This window comes from Lepisosteus platostomus, chromosome 7 (genome assembly GCF_059453375.1).
Source record: "Lepisosteus platostomus isolate fLepPlt1 chromosome 7, fLepPlt1.hap1, whole genome shotgun sequence".
Lineage (NCBI taxonomy): Eukaryota > Metazoa > Chordata > Actinopteri > Semionotiformes > Lepisosteidae > Lepisosteus > Lepisosteus platostomus.
This window is the reverse complement of record NC_142617.1, coordinates 3976788-3994138: the sequence shown is the minus strand read 5'-3', so window position 1 is coordinate 3994138 and position 17351 is coordinate 3976788. Positions and strand designations below refer to the sequence as shown.

The window sequence follows — 17351 nt, the reverse complement described above, 5'->3', positions numbered from 1 at the left end:
TTCAGTGAGCGCAAGGCGTTCAGCCACTGTGAGTACAGACATGTCAGAGTGGCAGGGCTGCTCCTCAGTCTGTGCCAACCCCCCCAGGCACTCCGGGATGAACCGTGTTTTTTTGGACAGAGTTTTAAAACAAGAGGGTTTCTGGCGTTGGATGCAGATTAAAAGGGGATTTTTTTCTTTTTTAAAAATCTAACATTTAATTATCTGTCACTCCCTGGTGATAAGGAGATGGAATGCACAGACAATGTTCTGGCCTATGATGTGAAGTATTGCTAAGATAAATAATAAAAAAAAAAGATACCAGCACCTGACAGCTATTTTCCTAAGCCTTGAAGAGTGGAAAAAAGTTACTTTGTGTTTGCCCTGCAATAGGAAGGGCTTAATGAATCACAACCTTTTTTATCTTCACTGTAAGAATGACAGGGTTACTCTTTTTTTAAAGTCAAAACAAATGGGAAACCTTTTGTATTTTAATCCTGATAAAGCGATATAAACTTACAGTACCCATATACTAATGCACTTGTGTGCAAAAGACGCAGGAAGGAAAGGATTCTGTGCATAAAAGGTCATTGATATGAGCTGCATTCACACCGCCCTCAGACAGAGAAAGAGCTGGAATCTCCTGCCTCCCGCCACAGGGGATACACAACCAGTATCCGGGACACGCACAAAACAAAATATAAGTCACTTTAGAACATGGAGGAGAAACTAAAGCAAGAAAAGGGTATCCGACATCAGAAGACGGAGCAGAAAACAAGGCAACGTTAGGATCGCCCGGCTTGGTGTTTTGGAAGCGCAGCAGCGGGCTAGGCCAGGAGCGAGTGCAGTTTTTCGTCTCTTCCCCTTGCAGCCAGTGGGAGATCCACAGTGACCGGCCAGCCCTCTGTCACGGGACGAGAGCCGCTTCAAGAGAGCTGCCCCCTCCCAGCCGCGCGGGACCCTCATTAAGGTGAAGTAGAAGCATATTTAAATGAGAGTTAAGCAAACACTCCAGTGTGTGGCTGCTCCTCCAAGTCCTTTTTAATGCCCATTTTTGTCAGGCAAAAATTTTTGTCCCGGGAGGGGCTGGGGCTGAGGTGGGGGTGAGGAGCAGAAGGAAAGAGAAAGGCAGGCTCTATTGACTCCTGAATGAGGAAGATAAAGAGGACCACATGGGAAATGTCGGAGGAATGGAGAGAGCAATAGCCCCATTCCTCGTTCTCATTATTATCCTGTTTTTTGCCAGTGGCCCAGTCCCATTCAGGTCTCGCTGCTTTGGCTGTTGAGTGAGCTCGGGGCCCTTTCAGAATCACTGGATCACGTTAAATCCCCATTCAGGCCCTCATCAGCTGTACCTAGGGCAGCACAAAGAGCCCAGCCGTATAATTAATAGTCTCTGAGACGACCCCTCGCCCAGCATTTACCTCAGCTATTCCGAGCCTCTTTACAAGAGCACACAGTTATTATGTGTAATATTTACTCCTTTTGATATTCTTACTGGCCATTGTGCCCCCCAAAAAACTGAAGCACCCCCAGCGCCACCAGGCCCCCCTCCTTTCTCCTCAGTGTCCCTCCCTCCCGTTCCGCCCCCCAGACCTACAGCTCCCGACAGCTTGTGCTCCGCTGATGTTCCAGTTGCTGATGGTTCGCTTCTTTATGCAGAGGATGGTGGGAGAGGGGAACAAGCTACCCAGCCGTGCGGTTGAAGCCGATACCCTGGCTTCTTTCGAGAAACAGCTGGATGATCAATTCAATTCAATGATGGAGCTAAATGGGCTGATTGGCTCCTCTCACTGTTTGCCATCGCTCATGTGGTGTCTGAGACTCAAATCCCAGGTCTACATTGAGAGTTAAAAAAAACCAAAAAGGGCTTAATTTAAAGAGATAAAACACTCACTAGGTAGATAGTTAATCAGTCGGTTTTACATACGTTAGATTTTTGGTTGAGTCTTAGAGTAAGGGGGATGGTACAGCATCTTGTCAGTGAGGGGGACGCAGAACAGCTTGAGCACGCAGGTCTGTTTTGGCCCAGGACACACCAACGGTTCCGAACATGTGATTAGTGTCTTTACAACACGGAGGAAATTGAGTCCACTACGATACAGGATTTATCAGTGGACGGTCTTTTCGTGGACACCTTCATCCTTAAGGACATAGCACTTGGGAAGTGAAGCTTCTGTGGAAACATTTTCATCCTGAAGGATCCCAAAGCACTTTTACATACAGGAGGGCACACGTTTCACCAGCCACTGCAGTGCTGCGCCACCTGGTGGGCATGCTGCAGTCATTCTGCACCAACAACCAATCAGTTGGAAGTGTGGGAAATTGCTCCATCAGTTGAATGAAGGGCGAATTGTAGGGAGACTAGAATGTGTACCCCTTCTGTCCCCTGTGAATCCTGCCAAAGGATTTCAATCACCAAGAAATATGTTATGTGAAGACCTCCTACAGCACAGTGTCCCCAGTCACTGTAGTGAGGTGCGGGTTTGGAAATTCTGGTCCACAGAAAGAGCACCAGTTACTGAAACAACCTGGTCTTCCTTATAGGTCTCCTGTCCTATCACTGCCCCCGCCTTGCTTAGCTTCTGACAAGTTTGATGACCCCCAAATCCCAGAAAAAAAACGTCAAATAAGAACCAAAGATTAACAATAATAATGAAATGTCAAGGAAACAACTCAGTTACAATGGGATTATCTCAAAGAGTAGAATCACATCCTCTTTTCGTACACAATAAGTGTCTGTGGACAGAGACAACTCAGTGTTGGCTCAATGACCTCAGTCAGTGACCTGTGGCATTTTACTCCCCCCACCTCACCTGCCCCTCACCAAATCCAAACAGGACACTGTTCACGTGGAAGAAAAACAGGAAACAGCACCACCTTGTGGTTGTGCTGCATACAGGCTGCCAAAACCGCCTCTAAAGAGAAAAGGACTCTAAACTGGGATCACGCGCTGCATTTCCCCTCACAGAATAAGGTTTTGTGGATCACAGAGACAAAATAAATCTAAGATGCAAACAAACAATCCCAGAAACCAGCTATTTTCAAATGTATTGTGTTGATTAAGAGACCCGTGTGCAATGACAAAGGGCTGAATCGGCGATTGGGGCTCGAGGGGTGGAGGTGAGGGCTACCCCAGGCCCTGCCCGCTAGCAGGGACAGACGGGCGACTGTGGGTGCTGCGATGGCCGATGCCCCCTCTGCGGGACAGCTGGCTGAGACTCTCGCTCAGAGCCCTGGGGGGCTGGGGGGGCTGGGCCGGGGGGAGGATGTGGCCGCCCTTCCTGGACAGGACGCCGATCTCCTCTCTCAGGGCCTCGGCCTCCCGCGCCTGCGTCTCCACCAGCTGGATGAGCCGCTGCCTCTCGTCCTCCTCCGCCCGCCGGCGGCCCTGGAACTGCCCGCCCTGCTGGGACAACACGGGCGACACGAGCGCTCTTAGCTTTCTCGCTGGACAGAGGGGGCTCTGAGGCATCGAGACCAGCAGCGCCAAGTGAGCAAAACGGGCGCCCCGGCCCGGCACTACTTTCAGAGACGTCAGCTTCAACCCCGGGCACTGGACGCCAGGCGAGCTGCCAGATGCACGTCTTGGGCGTGTGCCTTCTTACTGTTGTGAAACTGTACTACCTGGGGCTCTTGAGACAACCTGGCACAGTGTGTTCGCTCAAGCTCTTCGCCAGACTTTTACTCTGCCTGAGAAAGAGAGAGGCCAAAGACTCCAGGCATGCAGAGCGTACCATCTTTCTCTGGCGGGCGTTCAGCCGCTCCTCCAGGTCCTTCCTCTCCCTCAGCAGCTGGTTCACCTGCAGGAGTCTCTGGGTGTTCTGGCGGGTGACTTCTGTCAGGACTTCCTTGGCCTCCTGCACCTTAGCCTGGGGTCGCACACAGTCACACAGGCACGGTCATTCATCCCGAAAGGAGTGACACTAGCGGGAGGGTCAGGGCACTCAAAACCATTCCATTATAGCAATTTAGTACAAAGAGTTCCCCCATTACTGGACTAGTTCCTTAGTTCTGGTCTTCAGTCCCCAAGGCCAGATCGTCGAGGGGTCTGTCACAGCCGGCAAGTCAAGTCAGCACTTTTAGCCTTTCATTCTGTTTACTTTATTGCACTATTTTGTGTTTATCTGCCTTTTTTGTTTACGTTTAAAATGCCTTGAGATGGTGTATAACTAAAAGGACTATACAGTATAGATTACAAATGCTGCTGATGATGATGACTATTATTATCATTATGGTAGCACATAAACTGAAATGTTTTTTTTTAAATATATTCATAATGAATTTAGTGAAACTCTCGCTTTTAGAAAATTGTCATCACTACTGGCTTATCTTTAAGACTCACTGATGAGGCTCTCCATGACCACGGTTCACAATGGCATACAGAACACAGTCTTGACGCTGGAGACTCCTAGCCTCAACCTTAACCATGGCCTCGTGTATCCTGGCCTTGAACCTGTGACCGCCCTGGACTTAGGCAACTCAGACAATTCCAGTCCGGTGAAACAGACCGTTTACTATAGTGAAGCCTTAGTCACATGACCTCGGACCTTTGCACATCTTTCTCTGGCCATTAACGAGATTTGTGAAGCTGTTCCTCGCGTTACCTCCCAGAGCTGGAGCTCACGGCCATTGTCAGCCTCCTTGGTCTGGCTCTCCTGCTTTAGTTCCTCCAGGTTCCTGTTGATTGACAGGGTCTGCAGGGCCTCCAGGTCTACTTCTTTGCCAAACTTCATCATCATCAGCTGCTGACATTTTTCCTCGAGCACTGTGAAGAGACAGCATGTCATTATTGGAATCCTTCCTGTCGACTATTAAAAAAATACATCAACGTCCGGGCTGAGGAATCTAGTAACTTGCATTTTCTGACTATTTTCATGCATGTTTCTGTGAAACCTAAATAAATAAAAACATTCATCGGGTTTATTTCAGTAGCTGACCAGCTTTCGGTGATCACGAACTTATGGAGATACGAACCCTGTATCTTGGCCGCCATGTCTCTCTTGTCGTGGATGAGCTGCACGTGCTCCTGCCGCGCCTGGCGATACAGCTCCCTCTGCTGGCTCTTCTCCAGTTGCAGCTCGCGGATCCTCTGCTGCAACCCCACCAGCGCTGCCATGTTGAATATCAGGGCCTGGGACAGCCTGCTGGGCACTGTGCCATTATTGACATACTCAATCTTCATGGGCACAGGAGAGAAGGAGAGGGAGAGGTCAGTGAGACTGTGGGGACATGGGCATAGTCACTCAGGACTCCTTCAAATGGAAGAAAAAACCTTCATAGGTCCTTTTGTTTAATTATATAGATACTCGTTGCAATGTGCAAACAGATAATCTGCAGTAAATCCAATTCTAAAGTACCTAATTGTAATAAGTGGAGTAATTAGTGTAGCAGGAGATAAAGTGGTTTACTGTATCTCACTCTAAGCAGGACCCCATCTGCACAGACCCACCTGATGGAGTCTCAGAGGCACCACCACATCTAACTCATTAAGCTTCTGTTGCTTCTCCCGCTGAAACAGCTCCAGCTCGCCCTCTGCTGTCTTTAGGCTTGCGCTGACGATTTTCTCCTGAGAGGAAAATGGCAATTGTCATTAAAAACCAGAGCCGTGCAAGCAAAGCAAATAAACCAGCAAAGCCAGAGTGCAACACCATCCTACGTCTGAGTCTCAAATGGATCAGAAGAAGTTAAATGGTTGTGACATTTTCTGGGGTATGTCCATGAAAACAGTGCCCAAGCAGCCTCCTCGGAGTTAAGACTTGCCTTCTTAACCAAGGAGTCGCATTCCTTTTTCAGGCTTTCTGCAATCTTCTTTTCCTCCATCAGGGCCTCCTCAATGTCCAGTCGCTTCTCTCGCAGCTCAATGGTGCTGTCAAACAGCTCTGGGTTGCAGTCTGCACACAATCGGCACAGAGCATGTCAGCCGTTAAACAATACTACGAGAAACGGAATCACAAAGCAAGGAAAATGTACTTAGGAGTGGGTGTAAACTGGAGTACACTGGTAAGTAATATCATGAAGACTAAGTGAATTTCAATGGATATGAGGCAGTGGCCTGGATTACTCACTGGGTGGGCACACACTGTCATCTAGAGGGCCAGTCTCTGACCCAGAGTCTTCTTCATCGCTGCCCCAGTCAGACTCTTCATCGGACTCCTCCTCACTCTCCACTTCCTCCTCTGAAGGAAATCATGACATCCGAACTGTATTAATGTTTGCATTTGTTTTGTAACCTAACTTGTCACATTTCCATGGCTTGAAGTCAGTAAGGTACTGTCGAATACTACAGAAAGAAAACTGAGTCGTCAAAACCCGTGCCGTCCAGTAAGCAGATATGTCCTCCCTGTAACACAAATCCTCACGTTAACACCAACCTCCATCCCCTTCCCTCTCTTTCTTCTTCACTCGCTTGATTTTCTTCTTGAAGACCTTGGTGAGAAAGTCTGCGAACTTGTTGTTCTCGCCCAGGGAGGCCTGGAAAGTGGCAGCAATGGCTCTCTCCTTCTCCTGCAGCTTGGAGATGTCCCGCTTCTTGGCTTCCAGCTGCTGCTGGCACTCCTCGTACTTGCACTGCACCCACCAAACACAGCCAGGTGTCAGAGGAACGCTCGTGAGGAACACTCACAGTGCTCTTCCAGAACGTGAAACTAATATCACTTCTCCTTTGTTCAAAGAGGCTGGGTCCCAATTGTTTTAGCTGAGATAGGAGACAAATTATTGCCTTGCAGAATGACTAAATATTAGGTTAAAATACATTTTATGTACGCGGTAACCTTCAGGAATGGATGTGGATGTTTGCCTGTTTTGCCTTCTGGCATGTACTGTAGGGGCAGAAACATCCTGTTGCTGTTTCTTTCAACATTGATTTTTTACAGGACAGGGCTGTTAGCCTTGTGCCCAGCCTCCAGCATGGAGGACCTGGCGCCCAGCGTGGGACACGAACCCACTAGCCTAAAATTATGAGTCTCATGCTCTACCAACAGAGCCAGTCGGGGCCCAACCTTCAGGTAGGCTTTCTATGCAATTGCTTAAGGCAATATCTACTATTCCAATCTGTTCAATTGGTGGATTTTGACACTACCAGATTTATACAACTTGTTTTACCAGTTCGTGAACAGTGCCCACGATGAAAGAGATGGCTGTGCCATAGGTCTGACTGGGATGGCCCGTACTGAAGACTGCCCACCTGCAGCTCCAGTTCCTCCCCGATGCGCGTGTTGACTCGCTCCTGCAGGATGTTCTCTCTCTTCTCAAACTCCTTGAGCAGCAGCAGCTCCTGGAACAGCGTGACGTGCTGCAGGTCCACCAGCTTCATCTGGATGTCCAGCTGCAGCTTCTGATGCCTCAGCAGGAACAGCTCGGCATCGAAATTCTTCGTCAGGTCCTCAATCTCTCACCCGGAGCAGAGGGAAGACAAATCAGAAAGGCTAAAGCTTCGTTCAGATAACAGGGAAACAATGTAAATCAACATGTATGACTCAAAATGGGGCATGAACCTGTAGAATTCAGATGGACATTAGCTCCTTTATGTTAAGAAAGCAGGGAAGAATGGCAGGCAACGTACCTGGTCATTGGAATTTACATTCTCTGTGTGGGGGGCTAAATATATTCTTATCCTGTGCTCATTTATAGTCTATGCTGTATGTGTCCTTGTGATAAACATTTATGGTACTATAAAAAGCTTGTTCTGGGTTTATCTGGTTTATAAAATGTACTCTGAAGTGTTTGTGTTTCAGAGCTGGGTCAGTAAAGATACATTAACCTCTCAACTTTGTTCTCCATATGGCCGTCAATCGTAACACTTCAAAACAGTAGTGAACTGCGCTGTGACCTCCTGCCTCCCTACACCCCATTCAACTGAAAGAAGAACTGTGTCTTTCAATGTGGGGCTGGTCATCAATTGCCAGAAAAGTTTACCAATGCTTCCCCATAACACAGTCCATCCTAGAGAGCCCGTAAGCCGCTTTCTTGATTATCGATTCAGACCAACAGCAGCTCTCACCCTCTGCAGCAGGCTGTCTTGCAGGTAGAGGTGTCTAATTTCCTCGGCCTGCTGCATTTCCTCCTCCAGGTCTGTGAGGACGGCGTCGTACTGCTCAGTCTGGCTCTCGCTGGAACACGGGGTGCCCTCCCTGTTGGGGCTCTCGCAGGCCAGCATCTCCTCCTGCTCCCGTCCTGCCAACGCAAGGCCCAGAAACCCAGACTCGTCTTCTCCCGCCTCCAGGTCTGCAGTGCGGGCGCGCTTGGCCCTCAGCTGCTTGTACCTCAGCAGAGTGTCCCTGGTGTAGCGCATCTTCCGCTCGGGCATTTCTTCGGGCAGCAGCGTGGGCACGCTGGGCACAGGGCGCCGCTTGGCAGGATCCAGGCGGCTCTGCACCGTCCGCAGCTGCTGCACACAGTCCCGGATCTGCCGGATGGACTCCACTTTGGAGTTCCGGAGGCTCATGATCTTCTCATTCATGTCTGTTTTGAGGTCATGCATCTACGCACGTGAAAAGAAGTCAGAAAATTATATCAGATTACCATTATTTTTGAACAGCTTTCCACCAAGATTTTCTTTCAATCTGTTATTTCCTTATTTTACATACTATTTAAGGAGTCAGTCAAACAAAGCTATTTTTTTTCACAATACAGATTGTACTTACGCAATCATTTTTTATGATAAGATTCGTTAAAACCTTTAAAGGTTTTATCGTACTATCCACTGAGCTGTTAAACGAAAAATGCAATGAATTCAGATTGTAGAGTAATGGAATCAGAATGATGATCTGGTTTCAAAATGAACACCTTCTCTTCCAGGTTGACCAGCTGGACTCTCTTCTTTTCTGCATTCATTCTCAAGTGCTCAGGCACAGTGAAGTCCTTTGCCGTCTTCAGCTTGAAATCCCCCATGTTGTCCTGGGCAATTTTAATGGCTTCCACATCTCTGGGGTCCTCGAAGTTCTCATCTGGCTTTGAGGCATAACTGAAAACAGACATGTGGTTTAGGAGCTGTAATATTGGACGACCTCTAAATTTTGGGTGTGTCTGAACAACCAGATCTTCAAAATCCATTTCTATACAGGTCTGGTACCACTAGCTGGGTTACATATCCATTGAACTAAACTGAGGAGCTCAGCTCTAGCAGACAGGAAGGCCTCGTTAACAATCCAATCAGACTGCTGAATTTACAGATTACATCAGCACCACACTCACAAATGAATAAAAACTCTCCTCTGCAGACCCACCCTTTACAGTCTTGAACAGTCTATTATGTGAATGATTTAAGGTTTTTTTACATTCATATTTTCAGTACTCCCAGAAAGATTCTGTGCCCTTGCTTGTCCTGGCCCCGTAGTTGAAACAAAGCCAATAACGGAAGTCTTACAGTTCCTCCCACTCTTTCTTCCTCTTCTCGATCTTGGCCCGGGCTCTCTCGGCCTTCTCCATTGCTTTCTGAAGCTTCTCTGCCTGACGACCCGCCAACCTGGTGCCTGCTGCATGTGTGCCACGTCTCTGAAGCATGGCGTCGTGGCCAGGGCCACCGTCCCTCTCCTCCTCTAGGGAAAGCAAAACCCACCCGTTGGCACAGGGAGCATGAGGACAACGAGCCTGACAGATACTTGCATCTCTCTGCGCGGCTTCTTCCCGTGACTCTTCTGTACATAGCACCTGGGGAACCTCCGCGAAGCCGCGACACGAGCATGACAGACGGCGTCTGGCACCAGAGGGCAGTACAAGAACTTGACATTAGAGAAGAGTAACATACCTGAAAGCAAACACAGAAGAAAAACCAGGCCTCAATAAGTAACGAATTTCAAATATGATCAAAGTTGATCCCTTTAAAGCTATGTTCAATGCCACACAGATATTACAGACGGGGCTAGGCTCACCGCTGTAGCTGCTGTCCCGGCCGTGCTCCGCCCGGCTGCGTCTCCGCTCCTGCCCTGCCTGGCTCGCCCGCTTGCTCTTCTGCTTCAGCTGGCGGTACTTCCTGGACAGCGCCAGGAGGCGGTAGGTGGACACCCTGTAATCGCTTCCGAAAGCCCTCACGATGACCGTGTCCGACTCCAGAGAGTCCCAGAACCTGCACAGAGCCCAGTGAGGAAAGCATTTTACTTTTTCCTTAGAGCTAATGTCTGTACCTAAGGAAAAGACCCGCGAAGGGGAGATTGCTGATGGGTATGCTCAGTAAGTGGACACGCTTCACGGAGCTCATTCAGTTCCAGGGTGCCTATAACGAAAACATTACTCTGCCACTGTTTTATAGACAGATTTGGAAAAATTCCAGAAAAATTAAATTAAATTAAATGAAGCCTTGTCCTGGAACAATAAGATATCTTCTAAACCGGGGTTTGTGAATATGGGGTTCTGTATAGTGAAGGAAGAAAGGGCTGCTTTTGAGTATTCCAGTTGCATTCCTGTCCAGTAATGATATATTGAGCCCACGGGGCTGAACAGTACCGTTCCTGCAGCTTCTGCAACCCAATCCTGTGCTTCTCCTCCTCCCAGGCCAGTTCTTTGCGAACCGCACGGATCCTCTGAGCCGTCAGCCTCTCCGTTTCCTCTCTGATCCGTGGGTCCAGCTCAAACTCCTGGGGAAGACAGGAGAACACTTTGGTTTTGCACAGCGACGGAAGCAGCCTTGTTTTACATCCACTTGTCCTGTGACTCTTTTTTTCAACATCTTTAATCACATGAAAACTGAGGTGCAGTACAAACCTTGCAGGGACACGGTCAATCATAGTCGTTTGTACTACGGTCCTAACCCACTGCATTTTGCAGCTTTCATTTAGGCAGGAATAACACCTGCAGCAGTGTACCGGCAGCGATCTGTGTACATTTCAGGTTATTCACATACTAACAGGGTGGAACGTCGACTATGTGTGGAGATTTTCAGTAAAATTAATAACATTTCAGCGTTCAAGGCTTGCTAAGTGTTAATGTTCATAAGACACCCAGCAGTATAAAAAGCCTTTTGTTCACAATAGTCACATAAACCTTTCAAGACGTTAACATGTGCAGTAATGGTCCGATATTGAAGAGCACGGCGGCAGAGACAGCAGGTGCCACCCTTACCGCCCTGTCCAGTCGCACGTGTTCAGGCAGGCCCTGGTTCTGCAGCAGGAGCTGCCTGAACTCCCTCTCCAGCTCACTCAGCTTCCTCCTCCTCCCAGCTCTCCTCTCCTCTGCCTCCCTCCTCATCCGGTCCATCTCCGTTTTCTGCTTCGCTGTCTCAATGCTAAATCACACAGAGGTAAAAACCTGGGCAAAAGATGTCCTCCTGACACTGACTTTTTTCAAATGTTGTTTGTTCGGTGCCTTCTTGTTTTATTGTTTAATGCTGATGTTTCTATTTACATACCTGTACGCATTTGGATCTTCAATGTCCTCTGCAACCTTTTCCTTTTCTAGACCTTCCTATTATTGTTCAAAACAAATAAAAGCATGAAAACATGAAATTGTACCATAACATACAAAATAACACAGCACTTCAAGGCTTTTATTCTGAGATAGAAAACACAGCACACAGTTGAGCTGATTTATTTTCTTTCTGTGCAGTAAAACTACGAGTTGCCTCTTGGAAACAATATGTTTTAAAGTTTCTTTATTAGCCCTATACAATTTCTTGCATTAGGAATTCGTCTTTTCGCATACCCCAGCTTTTCTCCATGGAGACACAGACACACAGACAGGGAGAAAGTAGCTTGGGGTCAGAGCGCAGGGTCTGCCATTGTACGGCGCCCCTGGAGCAGTTGGGGTTAAGGGCCTTGCTCAGGGGCCCAACAGAGTAGGATTCCTCTGCCGGCTGTGGGATTTGAACCAGCAACCTTCCAGTCACAGGCACAGATCCTGAGCCACAGAGCCACCGCTCCGCCCATATACAGTATTATAAACCAAATGGTACTGTATTGTAATCAATGGCTGAAGCTCACAGTAAAATGTCCTGCTTTGTGCTTCTGCCCTAGTATTACCAGTCCTCACCCGGGGAGAAGGGACCTTGGCTCTTTTCTTTTCCAGTGCTCTGTGGAGGTCCTCTTGCGGCAGCAGGCTGAACACAAAGATATTGCCGTCCTCCCCAGCAGTGAGGACAAACTGGTCGTCGTGGCTGCAGCGCACCCGTCGCAGCGCCCCGTACTGGTTGTCATGGACGCTCAGTGCCCAGAACCCTTGCATGGAGGTGAGGACAGGGCTGTCGGGCTGCAGGGGGTACACCCTCACCTGGCCGCTCTGCATCCCACAGAGCAACAGCTGCCTGTTGGAGCTGCAGTACAACAGGTAAGAACAGAACGGGACAGGATACAGTCATTTGGCATAGCCTCACCACAGCACGCTGCGCTGCACAGGATTGTCATTCCTCCGGCAAGACAAAGTCACGGGAAAACAAGTCAGCAGTGACACGACGCCCCGTACTCACCTGAAGCTCATGGTCCTGATGGGATCGCGGTCTGTGTCCTGAACTGGGAGGAAACTGAAAGGCTCATCCTGTCTCTCCAGTGGGTCCTGCTCAGCGTCCTGCTGCTCAGAGAACTTGCAGTGATAGAGAAATCCGGAGTCGTACCCACCCTGCACAGAGAAAGAGAGGAAGGAATCAAGAGCTGAACGGATGAGAATTTCATTAGCAACAGAAATTCAGAAGTATCGGTGAGCAGACTGTGTATTATTAACAATATTAACATGTCTTAGTCGAATGCTACTTCCCAGTCTGTCCTACAAAAGAGACATTCAGGGGTGTACTGTACAATACAGGACACAGCACTCAGGCTCACCGTAACAGAGTCTGCTGACGTAAATTCTGTTTAATGTTCAATATGTGAAAAGCCATGCATTAAAGAATTGGGTGCAATAACAGAGAGTATGCTCTGCTTGGTAAAATACTGTAGGTGTGACTGCAGCTGTTGTTTTCTTTGGGATGCAAGCTGAACAGTCCTTTACAGAGTTTAACTCATATGATTTTGGGAGGGGGAATTGCGACAATAAGAGTTTTTGATGAAGATAAACGTGGCGATGGTCCTAAGGGGATGGGCCACTTCTGTGAATAAGAGGTGTGCTCTCCTGAGGCTCCCGGGAACAGAGCAGTACCATGGAGAGCCAGAAGGCTCCAGGCTGGGAGTAGAGGCCGCAAAGCAGGGGGCTGGGGGGGTCCGGGATGTGCAGGGGGGGCAGCTCGTCCTCCTCGGGCTCGGGCTGCTCCTGCAGGTCCTCCTCCGTCAGCTCCTGGCCGAGCTCCTTCTTCCGCCTCAGCCTCTCCTCCCTCTCCTCCCGCCTCCGCCCCCTCTCCTCCCGCCGGCGCGCCACCTCCGCGTCTCTCTGCAGGGCGGGAGGGACAGGCAGCCGCCCAGAGGGGGGCCGTCAGACACGGGAAACCACTCGCCTCCCGCTGTCTACGCCCTCCTCCCTCAGGAACTCTGCCGCAATCCAGGGCGATAGACACATCTGTCAGCCGCAGCGCAGACCACATCCTGTTGCGACATCTCTGCCACGCTGCTGGATGCCAGTTTTAAATCAATGTTCAGAAAGCACGGAGAGACAAGGAGGCGGCGGAGGTAGGGCCCCAGAGGCTGTCCTCGTACCCTGATGCGAGACTTGATGCTGCGGAAGTGGAAGTGCCGGGCGGGCAGGCTGCGGATCTGGTAGGTGGTGCCGGAGCTCGGCAGCTCGGGGTCGGGGGCTGGGACCTCCACCACATGGCCATTCTCACACAGGACCAGCAGGGTGCTCCTCTCCTGGGCACAGAAGAGGGCTTTGAACCGCAGGTGTAAGACCCACCCTTGCCTTCATGAAACAATCTAAGGGAGTGGCAACCATTTGGTCCATCAGCAGAACGGACCAGCATGCTCCCTGTTCTTAGTGAAGGGGAAATCCTCTCATGGTGCATTCATGAAAGACATCTGTTTCTTTTTACAGTATTCTTTTTTTAAAATACTGTTCAAAAAGATATATATTTTTAAAAAAGCACTAAAATGTACTATCCAATAAGGTAAAATAGATGTGCAAACATCTGCTGCTTTAAGCGGCGAGTCATCTCCAACACCCTACTGACCCACAAGGGCGACCAGTCGATCTTCACTGATCGGACTGGTTGTGAGGCAGAAGAAGAGGGAAGGAAGAGGGGGGACGCACGTGTGATGAAGGAGACCAGTCCAGGCCCCGCACAGGCCCCAGCACGTTAACAAAGCCAATGGGCTCATATCGCTCCCCAACAGTGAAGAAAAACACAGTCTTGTCCAGGCTCTGAACAGAAACACAAACACAGACACTTAGAAATGCCACTGTCAGATACGCTCAGCGTTATAAAGCTCCTTGCATTGAAGGGTAACTGGAATTTTATTTTTAAATACCCAAAACTAACAAATGTTCTTCTAGTGAACAAGATCAACGCATGAACTAAAACTTCCGCTGTCGGCAGGTATCTTTTACTCTTTTTGCCGGCGTAAGTGTCCCATCTTCTGGGAGCTGGGCGCGGCCTGCCTACCCCAGTGGCCAGGATCTCTCCGTTCCTCTCGTACGCGATGGCGGTGACCGGGCCGGTGTGAGGCTTGAAGGCCTGCTTGAGACGGATCTCCGCGGCGCCGGAGCGGGAGATCCCCGCCACGGCCGACAGGCCCAGAGGATTGTAAACCTCCAGGAGTCGCACCACTCCGTCCTGGAAGCCCACCGTCATCAGGCCCCCCTTGGGGTTCACCTGGAGGAAAAGCAAGAAGGACGAGGCAGTTGTGACGTCACGCCCCCGGAGAACTCACCGGCCTTAATCAACTCCTTCACATTCCAGTGCAGTTCACATGAACTCATCAGACACACCTTCTTCCACCTGCCTGCTTTAACCAACCTGACACGCCACTCCTTGCTCAGTATTGGGTTTTACCCAGCTAGAGCTGCATTGTTCCCTGTTTCTCTAGAAGTTGTTGGCTCTGACCCCTGGCTATTTCTCTGACTTCGTCTTCTGGATCTCAACTTGGTTATTGTGGATGTACTGGTTTTTGACCCTGGCCTGACCTCCCGAGCCACATTTTCGGATAATCTCCTGCTGGTACTTCGAGTTCAGAGGATTCTGCTTAGGGTCCTTCTTCCACGCCGTAACAGCAGTCACACACTGGTCCCCAAAGAATCACAGTGACTTAACGATATCAGAGACTCCGTCAAAGCGGCAGACACAGACACCTTACCATGCGAGGCGCCCAGGTCAGGGTGGTTCCTCCTTGTCTAAAGTGGCCAGTGGTCAGCTCCTTCTTAGCAAGGAAGTCAAAAATGCGCACAGACCCTTGAGATCAGAAGAGAAAATAGCCACTGCAACAATGTCTAGACTTCACTGCACACGACTCTCATGATATTAAAATTGCTCAGAACCGAAAGTGAAAGCTTAAACCTTTTTCTAGGTATGTCATGAAGGGTTAATATTTAGGCTTATTACAAGGTTTGGCATTTTGGCACACTTTGACAAACTTTAAAAAATAAAGGCTATGTGATTGTAATTTGAGATACAGCTTCTACAGTTCCCAGGTCTATTTCCAGCACAGATTGTATAACGGTGACAAATCAACATTCTGTGGCTAAACGACAGACTTGTCTACCATCAAAGTAATAAGTGATTCTCACGGTCCAGTGCGGTCGTGGCCATCAGGTGAGAGGTAGCCGAGACATCCATGCCCTGGATAATTCCCGAGTGGAAGGAGAACAGGCACTCCGGGTCCTGTGTCTGAAACCAGATCACAACAGTTTAAAACAGCAGTTGAGCCCCTATTCCTGAGAGACGTGAACAACTGTCACCAACAGACCACGATGTCGGCCATTACAAGACACGTGCGTACTTCAAACCTACCACAGGTCTTCATCTGCCAAAAGCCTGTCCGTGCTTAGGCCGGGAATATTACCTTGAAACTAAAGTGAGTTAACAGTTCCGGAGCTGTTCCGATAGTTTTCTGCTTTGCTAAGATGTGTCTAAAAGGGAGAATGATTGGAAATTCCCTTAAATTAGCTCAGACCCCCCTTCTTCTCATGAGCCACCACTGGCAGGACTCATAACCATGTCATCCTTCAAATGTTGGATTAGTCTTTTTATTAAAAAATGTAAGATTATGAACACTTACAATGTTTGAAAATGACAGGTCGAGTTTCCAGATAGCCCCCTGTGCATCCTGTAAGAAAAAACAGTAGAGATGATGATGCTAATTAATAATGTAAAAGCAGCGATTTTACTTCAAAGTACATCACAAGCTTTACCAACTTCTTCAATGCTAACAGACATCAGAATACGAGATGTTAACACTTATTATTACTGCATATTCTTTTAGTCACTAAATCATGACTTGGTTGCTTAAATTTAGATTTTTATGTCAAACAACAGACAAGAAATAATAATGTTCATATTGCACTAACACTAAAAAAGGTAGTGAATGTTCATAAGCACTGTATAGGCTACAAGGAAAATAAAAATTAAAGTTACAAAAAGAATAACATAAACTCAAGGCGCCTATGCAGACCCCCACTGCCAGTTGTAATCTTACCAGAAGCACAGACCCTACCTGTGCAAACCAGATGAAGGAGTCTGGGCCCGAGCCCCTCACCATGGAGTACAGGCTCACTCTTTTCCCAATCACGATCTCATTCATGGGCTCAATCTCAAACAGCCCGCTGTCGTCCACGGAGTCTGCAGAGTCGACACCCTCAAAGTCCCACACCTGAGCCAACCACAGGACACGTGTCACGGAACGTGACAACAAGCCTAGAAACACTTGCGATTCTCACAAACTATTTCAAGAAACAATTAAAGAACCGAAAAACACTTCACCTTTAGCCAAGACATGACATTCTGTTAGAAAGTGACGTATTGTTAAGACATTGTTCGGTGTGACACATGGAGTGGGTAAGCTGACCCACGTTTACTAGCATCTGCTCAAAAAACACGTCTACTGCTTCATCCATTCATCCGTTGCTCAGCACTGGCAATGACACCCGTAACTGTTCTGTAGAAAGAGGAGCAGAGGGCGAAGTGAGCTGTGCCTCACCCTGATGGCCCCATCAGTCCCGACCGTGAGGAGCTCCCCCTCGTCCAGGACGAACTGCTGGATGGGTCCCAAGTGGCACGGCCGCCCCCCTTTCCGGCAGATCTCCACCTTAATCAGCCCGCCGTCCCAGAGCAGCATGTTTCCCCACTCTGAGCCCGACACCACCTGGCACAGCGGGAACAGAGTGGTAACTGAATGCTGGACCCACATAGAGGGCAGCATTCAGATACAGTATGTGCACATCATTGACTAACATCTGAAGCCCCTGTTCATACAATCCTTGTCATTCAGGATCATTAGAACAGGTTAGTTCCTCTGGATACAGTTGCTAAATTGTTGCGATCACTCCATTTTTGTTACTGCTAGTTTAGGACACGCGAAGTGGAA

General features: G+C 48.8%; 1 protein-coding gene across 5 annotated transcripts in view; it reads right to left on the bottom strand.

Moving 5' to 3' along the window:
• Positions 1-3011: 3011 nt before the first annotated feature.
• Positions 3012-17351, bottom strand: part of cfap44 (cilia and flagella associated protein 44) — a 19106-nt gene continuing 4766 nt past the window's right edge. For 4 of the 5 annotated variants that reach the window (XM_088638538.1, XM_088638540.1, XM_088638541.1 and 1 more), the window contains exons 10-36: positions 16965-17129; positions 16482-16637; positions 16047-16094; positions 15556-15655; positions 15126-15220; positions 14435-14644; positions 14083-14193; positions 13533-13685; positions 13042-13269; positions 12377-12525; positions 11944-12223; positions 11324-11379; positions 11038-11200; positions 10423-10553; positions 9852-10045; positions 9347-9518; positions 8767-8944; positions 7982-8461; positions 7166-7369; positions 6354-6549; positions 6048-6158; positions 5743-5873; positions 5432-5548; positions 4957-5158; positions 4587-4747; positions 3717-3851; positions 3012-3388 (exon numbers count right to left, since the gene is read on the bottom strand). In XM_088638538.1, coding sequence (XP_088494664.1) covers positions 3110-3388; positions 3717-3851; positions 4587-4747; positions 4957-5158; positions 5432-5548; positions 5743-5873; positions 6048-6158; positions 6354-6549; positions 7166-7369; positions 7982-8461; positions 8767-8944; positions 9347-9518; positions 9852-10045; positions 10423-10553; positions 11038-11200; positions 11324-11379; positions 11944-12223; positions 12377-12525; positions 13042-13269; positions 13533-13685; positions 14083-14193; positions 14435-14644; positions 15126-15220; positions 15556-15655; positions 16047-16094; positions 16482-16637; positions 16965-17129 — 4605 coding nt within the window. In that variant the 3' untranslated portion in view covers positions 3012-3109. The remainder of the gene's footprint in view (positions 3389-3716; positions 3852-4586; positions 4748-4956; positions 5159-5431; positions 5549-5742; positions 5874-6047; positions 6159-6353; positions 6550-7165; positions 7370-7981; positions 8462-8766; positions 8945-9346; positions 9519-9851; positions 10046-10422; positions 10554-11037; positions 11201-11323; positions 11380-11943; positions 12224-12376; positions 12526-13041; positions 13270-13532; positions 13686-14082; positions 14194-14434; positions 14645-15125; positions 15221-15555; positions 15656-16046; positions 16095-16481; positions 16638-16964; positions 17130-17351) is intronic. The other variant, XM_088638539.1, reaches the window with a different exon arrangement.